Source organism: Opisthocomus hoazin, chromosome 3, assembly GCF_030867145.1.
Source record: "Opisthocomus hoazin isolate bOpiHoa1 chromosome 3, bOpiHoa1.hap1, whole genome shotgun sequence".
NCBI classification, from domain to species: Eukaryota; Metazoa; Chordata; class Aves; order Opisthocomiformes; family Opisthocomidae; genus Opisthocomus; species Opisthocomus hoazin.
In genome coordinates, this window is record NC_134416.1 from 50211143 (window position 1) to 50219369 (window position 8227).

The following is an 8227-nucleotide window of genomic DNA, read 5'->3' on the forward strand; positions in this document are numbered from 1 at the left end:
TCCCAATTTCCAGGGGAGTATTAAGATTAAGATCAGGCTAGGCTGATCTTCTGCCTGCCAGAAATATAGATTTGCTACACTATCAAAATGAATAAACAGTATTTTTCCAGATTGGCTCATAACAAACTGCTTGCTAGGTATACTTGCCATCTGTATCCTTCTATGTTTAAAAAAGTCCTCAGTCCATCTCTACCTGTCCAAATTTACACTCCAGGAAGAAAAAACGTATTGTGTCAAATGGAAAACACAAACAGCTCATCAAAGCACCATACATCCTAGCTGATTAATAAGCATGTTCAAACACCAAGCGAAATTCCACACGAAGCTGAATGTGGTGATGGCAGGCGGTTTTGCCGATCGTTGTAACCTGCAGAGTGCCCTCAGGAGTGCTGTCTTCTGCAGGCAGCGTACGTGGCTGTGAGAATATTCTTTGACGAACAGTGCTAAACCTGTTGGTATGAGCTGCCAGTGCAACATGGTGATTGCTGCAGATCCTCTTGTCAGTGCTCAGGGCTCACAAGATCCTTGCAATACATTGCCAGCTGTATGCAGCCCCCTCAGATGACAGTGTGCTCCTCACTGCGGCAGCCAGACTGTCACCAGCCTAATCTCATTCATGACCAGCTATTTGTGCAAGCGATCACATGGCGTCAGGGCTAGTCAAGTGAATGCCCATTTATCTACGTCTGTAAGGGATTCACAAGCTGGCCGCATGCAGATTGAAGCAGAAAATGTGAAAATAGATACTTAGAGAAGATCAGCTGGATATTCTGTGATAAAAACTGCAAGTGTGCAGACTGCCACGAAGGCTACGATGGCAGCTGGGGTTGGGGGAGGCACAGGAGATGAACCTTCTGCCTGCTCACCAGCGTCAGATCCCAGGGCAGCGTTGGGCTGCAAGGGGCTTACACCGCTGGGATACCCCCCGGAAGGTAATTTCTGCTGGCGGTGGACTTGCCCCTTGTGTTACGTACGTTGAACTTAAAGGGTGTCTGTCATATATAAATATAAATCGCTGTGGTTCCTGCCAAGGCAGCGGGTCACTGAACAGTTACTGCTTGTTTCTGCTGCTTCTCACTGGCTCTCAGCTGAGAGCAGATTTTGCTACTCTGCATTTGTAGCTACAAACCTGTGAAACGTCTCTGGCAGCGGAACTGAGGCTTCTTTTCCTTTGTTATCTGCAGGTCCAACAGATCTCAGTATGAAGAGGCAGTTAGCAACCAGCTCTGGATCCTCCAGTAGTTCAAGCTCCAGACCCCAGCTGAGTCCGACTGAAATAAATGCAGTGAGGCAGCTCGTGGCAGGGTACCGAGAATCAGCCGCCTTTTTACTGCGTTCTGCAGATGAACTGGAAAACCTTATTTTGCAGCAGAACTGAGTCACGTGACCTTCACACTGGCCTGGTCTTATCTCAGAGTTTCCACTAATGACATTTTGATTTCCCAGAGCACATACTTCAGTTACTGCACAGTCTTTTAGGAGAGTTAATTACCGTAATGCCACACTGTTCTTGATCCATAAAGTGATGTGTTAAGGTGCTTCAAGTGAACTTCGACCTCTGGTATTTCCGAGGTACTTTACTGTGTCCAGCCTATTGCTTTTCTTTTAGTGTCTCAGCATAAATATCGAAAAAGTGGCTAGAAATTAACTCGTTCTAACAAGTGGAGGAAACAGAAGATGCTGTGATGGTTTTTAAAAGAAAGGTTCAAGATCCAAGTGCAATATTAGTGGAATGTGATACTGACTCATTGGACTTAAAGCTGCAGTATATGGCAAAACATTGCCAAATGTCCTGTTGCTACAGGGCACAATTGCAATTAAAAGGATCTTGTATTTTAAAAAATGTAATTTTTATAAAAAACAAAACAAAAGATTTTTGTTTTCATTCAAGATTTTTCATTCTTACTTTGGTAAACTTTTTCACTGGTCCTGAAAATGTTTTGAGGAACTATTGTAAGTCCCCCCTTCCTCTCTTGAACCCCTGACTGTGCCCTTCTCCCCAACTTCATATTTCTACAACGAGTAACTCTTGATGCTGGATAATTCTTCCCCCGTGTACTGTAAATTGTCATCTATGGAATACCTTCCAAAGGAAGCATGCATTTCCTGCATTCATACCATTGTCAAGCCCATTCTGTAATATATTGCAGCTTTATTAATAGAGTTGAGGGTTTTTTAAAAAAGACATATCACTGAGACAAAAGAAAAGATAAATTGATTTCTTACGGTGAGCTCATCTAACTCCATGATCACTGCTGCTGTCCTATACAAGTCCCTCTAGTTGTGATTGGATGTAGGTGATGAATGTTAAGAGGTTGCAAGTGACAATCTGAAAATTTGCACTCTTGTGTGTATTTATTTTGTTTTCCTTAATTTAAACAAAATTCTTACTGAGGAAGGTCATTGACGCTTCTGGTATGATTTGTAGAATTCCCAGGCCTAGCTAAAACCTGTACAAAACTGTAAATGGATGCAGCTGCAACTGTAATAAAACTCTTCTTTCCCCTCCCCCACTCTTCCCAACCCCTCTATTTCTTATTTTATAATATTGATTACACATTAATGGTGTTTTCTTTGTGCACTACGGCAGGCTTATTTTTAAGCATATAGAAAAAAGTACTTTAGTTTATGCTTACTGTACTATCTGTTCTGTTGTTTAGCTTTTGTTGAATAACAAGTTTCTTGTGCATTCCTAAATTTGCCTTATTTCATGTACAAAATTTTATGTAATTCCGTTTTTGACAATGAGTTTAAGGCATCAGTGATATTTTATATCTACTTGTTACATATAGTTTTCCAAGTAATGACTGTGATTGTGACCAAGTAATGTGCACTTTTTCTTGTAACTGTGGACATTGCTATGATTTTTTTTCTCTAGTGTTTCTAGAATTACTGTTGCTTACAGTTATGTAAAAGAAAAAGAACTTTTGTGATACTGTTGGTGAATATTAATGTGAAAAAGCCTATGAAATATGAGTATTTTGGAGGTACATAGATACACAAACATCTCTAAGTTGTGGACTGATGTTCACATATTTAAATGAGAATTCAAAACCTGAGGGCTGGAATAATTTCCTCTGTTTTGTTTGGGTAAATAAACAGATTTCTGTGTTTAAATACATGATTGTGAAACATTATAGCATTTAAATTGACGTGGCATTTTAAGCCATAAATCTTACTGTCTTTAAACAGGAGAAAGGGCCTTCTAGTCCCATTCATGCAGACACCCGAACCTCATTTCTCAAAATTATTGAGTAAATCCAGTAGGCTGATCTAGCTGGAGCTTTGTATTAATGGAGAATTTCCTCAATAAGAGCAGAAGCGGCTGGTCCATAAATCATGAGATCCGAGTCACTGGCATTTTATAATTTTAAGTTGGCTGGAGGCAACACCATTTTGCCACCCTACAGTTATTCTTAGAAATCTGTTGGATGTCTTTTTAAAGGCACTTATTCTTGGATATGAGAATATTGTTGCAAATTCTTACTAGTTGCTACTCATCGCTGGAGAGATGCGTTTGCTTCTAACATCTTCTCACTGTGCTTGTGAAAGCCTATAGCTTGTCTCTACCATAGGTGCGTGGTTGCCTCAGCTTTTGTCTCACCAGGCATTCAGAAGCCTGTTAGGAGCCAAGTGCCTTTTTCCTCTCTTCCACTTTCAAGTATCTACAGCTTCTTCTGTCTCTTGCACGCCAGAAGGGGAGGAAAAAGGTGCCTTGTGCCAGGTCACTTGGCCTCATCCAAAGAAAAGCTCTGGCATACATCTTCTGTAGAGAAAAGTGACAACTATGCCTAGACTTCAAAGTTTCCTCAGTCCTGTTTTGCAGGGCAGTGTGCCTCAAACGGCCAACTAAGCAGCCACCAGGAGTTTGTCTAAGAGGCTGTTTGCCAGCCAGGAATGCTTCTCAGCTGAGCAATTTTCTTCAGTGTTCTACCCTCTCACTCCTCTTTCTTCTCCCCTAGTTACTCCTCTTGAGGGAGAAGAAGGAAGGTTGGAGGTCACCATATGACCTTCAAGGCCTCTGCCTAGTCTCCCCTTTTTCCTGCTCTGTCCCCAGCCTACTTTGATAGTTGTGCAGGTACATCTTCTACAGTGCACAAATCTTCTTCTTCTGGCTGCCTTCTCTGAAATTTATAAGGCCGCATTCAATTACAGGAGCAATTTATGTCCTTCTCTAAAGGCTCCTACAGATACTTAGCTTTCATTCTTCAAAAGTGATTTATCTGTGCTGAACTCCAACACACTTGTGTAGTTTTTCCTCTATAGCTGTTTCCACCTCTAAGTATGGGGTTTATTCATCTCATCTTTGGAACAATCATAGATTCAACTGTCATTTTAATTTCCTTTTATTCTAAGAGGGTAGTGAAATTCAGACCCATCCTGTGAAGGGGAACCGTAAATCTCAGTCCACTTTTGTGTGTGTGAATCTAGATGCAAGCATCGCAACTAAATTTGCCCTCTTGGATCCAGTATAGGTCTCAGAGCCACCTATTCTCTGCCTGCTTTGAACCTCCTAAGGAATTAAAGGCATAGATGGAGAAGATCTTGCTCCAGCTGTAGACTGAGTCAGGTATCCAGAAATAACTTCAGAGTTATTTCTTTCTCTTATCCACATCTTCTGTAATCAATGCCTGATCACCTCAGGCTAAATACTGCTATTAGGATAAGGCCAGTCCCTTCCAGCATGGGCATGTCCCCTGAGTATGCCCGCTTAAGCCTGCCTTCAGAAAAGCATTATCCTTATATCCAGTATTGTTATTATACCAGTGCTCCTAGTAGATGGATGTCTTTCTACAGAACCTTGTCAGTGTAGACTGGCAGGTGCTGGTCATCCCTGAGACAGCCTCACATCTTCCCAGCTATGCTGGTGTTTCTTTGGGAGTGGTCCTGTAAGACCTTCAGTCTTCGGGGGGTTGCTGGAAAGGGAGAGATGGTGGGAGAATCACAGAATGGTAGGGGTTGGAAGGGACTTCTGTGGGTCATCTAGTCCAACCCCCCTGCCAAAGCAGGGTAACCTAGAGCAGATTGCACAGGACCACATCCAGGCAGGTCTTGAATATCTCCAGAGAAGGAGACTCCACAACCTCTCTGGGAAGCCTGTTCCAGTGCTCCGTCACCCCCAGAGGGAAGAAGTTCTTCCTCATGTTCAGATGGAACTTCCTCTGCTTCAGTTTGTGCCCATTGCCCCTTGTCCTGTTGCTGGGCACCACTGAAAAGAGTCTGGCCCCATCCTCCTGACACCCACCCTTCAGATATTTATCAGCATTTCTAAGGTCCCCTCTCAGCCTTCTCTTCTTCAGGCTAAACAAGACCAGCTCCCTCAGCCTTTCCTCATAGGAGAGATGCGCCAGTCCCCTCATCATCCTCATAGCCCTCCGCTGGACTCTCTCCAGTGGCTCCTCATCTTTCTTGAACTGGAGAGCCCAGAACTGGACACAGTACTCCAGCTGTGGCCTCACTAGGGCAGAGTAGAGGGGGAGGAGAACCTCCCTCGACCTGCTGGTCACACTCTTCTTAATGCACCCCAGGATCCCACTGGCCTTCTTGGCAACCAGGGCGCACTGCTGGCTCATGGTCAACTTGTCATCCCCCAGCACTCCCAGGTCCCTCTCCACAGAGCTGCTCTCCAGCAGGTCAGCCCCAAGCCTGTACTGGTGCATGGGGTTGTTCCTCCCCAGGTGCAGGACCCTTCACTTGCCCTTGTTGAACTTCACCAGGTTCCTCTGCGCACAACTCTTCAGCCTGTCCAGGTTTCGCAGAATGGCAGCACAGCCTTCTGGTGTATCCACCACTCCTCCCAGTTTTGTGTCATCAGCAAACTTGCTGAGGGTACACTCTGTCCCCTCACCCAGGTCATTGATGAGTAAATTGAACAAGACTGGGCCAAGTACTGACCCCTGGGGAACACCACTAGCTACAGCTAGAATGTCCTCTAATGTCCCTAAATTCCTATCCAGATTTAAGTATGAAACTTGGCCACGGTCTCAGCGGATTGTCTCTTTAGGCTTACATCTGCATTGGGAAGACAAGTCATTTATTCATTCTTCTCTCTTCTCTCCCTGGTTTGGGTGTGGTTTTCATCGATAGGGGAAGCAACTGTGGGTAGCAGCTTTAGATGCAGCCTTCGGTGGTGGGAGTGGACAATCTGACCATCTTAACCAGATTTGTTTACTGCTTTCGATGTCAGCTGGGAAACCAGAGTCAGAATACATGGAAAGAGACGTGGGGTCAAATATTTTCTTCCAGGTTTCTTCTGCACCTTGCTGCCTGTCTTTGAAGGAGAACACCACCTTATTGGGCCATGATGAGTATCAAAAGCTACAGAAAACCAGTGCATAGGTAAGCAAGTATCTGACAGTTCAAAAGCTGCCTTTCCCATATAGAGAATGAGTTTTAAGAATGAGGAAAAGCGGATGAACATGTATGTGACCGTAGCTGTAAACTAACTGGAAAACAGATTTATATTGAAGGAATTGGGTATTTTTGCTTCAAAGACCTGAGTCCCTGCCAACTACAGTTTCAGAGGAGGTAAGTTTTGTTGGTGAAACTCCATTGAAACAAGAAGCAATTTCATTTCTCTCAAATTCCTAGAACATTGCTAAAAACTTGCCATAAATTTCTTAAAACTCCTTTGAATTTGGCTTTGAGCAGCTTGTGGGGCATTCATAAGGAAGACATGTGTTTTTCTATATAAAGAAAAGTTGATCTCAGTAGATGCTGGAGTCAGGATCTAGCCCTGACTCCAACCACTATTGAAAAATAGTCACCAGCACATGAAAATGAATTGTGAAACAATGGCAGAAATGAGACAATGCGACAGAGGTGGTGACTGGAGTAAGTATGTAAGAATACAAAATGAACCCGTTGTTCACGCAGTCTGGATTCTGGCTCTGGTAACAAATAAAACAGGTAAACTTGCAGCTGATACAGCAGACCAGAAAAATAGAGCAAGCACGTAGCAATGCTTTCTAACCGCATGTCCGTGGCCTACAACAGTTTGAGGCTGCGGTGGGTTGTCCCTGTCGCTCAGTCACTCCCCACAGCAGTACAGGGGGACAATCAGAAGAGCTGAAGCAAGGAAAAAAAGTGGGTCAAGTGTAACAACAGAAGAATAAAAAAAGTGATGCAAAGGCAATGACTCACCACCTCCCACCAGCAGACGGATGTCCAGCTGGTCCCCGAGCAATGGTTACTGTGGACACACACCCACGCAAGCCCAATCCATGCTTTATTGCTGAGAGTGATGTCGTATGGTATGGTATATCAGAAAAAATGTATCGGTCACAAAAGGTAAATGAGTTGCTTGAGGCCGTGCCATCTGCGAATGCCTGAGCCAAGCCTGCTGACTCCTTTCCAATGTCCTGTCCCAGTGAGCTGCACTCCAGATGTGCCAAGTGCCCTCCATAAAGCCCAAAAATCAGATTGTCTTTTTCTGCTCAGCTGTCCTCAGGACTGGAATAAATGTTGGGGAAGAGGGTGCAGAAATAGGTTTTTGCTCTAACTCAAATAACCTTCTTAAATCTCTTTTTCTCCACTGAAAAAAGGGAGCAGAAAGGAGCTGGAAAGGCTGTAAAATTAATGGCTGCTTTATGAATAGAAACTTTACTGTATGCCACCTAATTCAGTTAATTTCTCTGAGTGTGGAGAAAGATATTTTATGCAAAGTTTTTTCTTCTGTTTTCTAAGAACGTCTGGAAACACAATGGAAAAGAGCTCTAATTATTGTGACTATATACATATATAATTTGTTTTGTAAGTACGCCTTTGCTATGGGAAGCCAACTATAAAATTATGGTGTAAGGAGAGTTGGGAGAAGGATCCAGTCTACCAATTGCACATAGACCAATTGCTTGTCCTCGTTTTCCCTGAGAATCGAGGCAAACCTTGACTTAGCAGGGGGGTGGATCACAGTAGGTAACTAAATAGACACAGTATTGGCTGAATTTTCAAGGTTTTTAGAAAATAATTTAATTTTACTAATGCTCCCCTGGAAACTTAAATCAGATAATTTTCCCCTTTTCCCTTGCAAGGCTGCTGCTTTGTTATTCTAGGGGTGCTAATCAGTTCTTGGTGCTGGTTTCTTTTTTACACTCAGTCACAACACAACGAAGCACTCCTTGCAGGGACAACTGGAAAAATAGAAAGGATGAGTATTATTAATTTTTCAAACATGTCTCTATTTAACTGTTTTAAATTAATTTGATTTGTGGTTGCAGAGTGCTTTAGC

The 8227-nt window shown here is 43.3% G+C and overlaps 1 protein-coding gene across 3 annotated transcripts in view; it reads left to right on the forward strand.

Moving 5' to 3' along the window:
- Nucleotides 1-3095, forward strand: part of NOL4 (nucleolar protein 4) — a 198917-nt gene extending 195822 nt beyond the window's left edge. For all 3 annotated transcript variants that reach the window (XM_075416225.1, XM_075416226.1, XM_075416227.1), the window contains one exon: nt 1185-3095. In XM_075416225.1, coding sequence (XP_075272340.1) covers nt 1185-1378 — 194 coding nt within the window. In that variant the 3' untranslated portion in view covers nt 1379-3095. The remainder of the gene's footprint in view (nt 1-1184) is intronic.
- Nucleotides 3096-8227: the final 5132 nt, after the last annotated feature.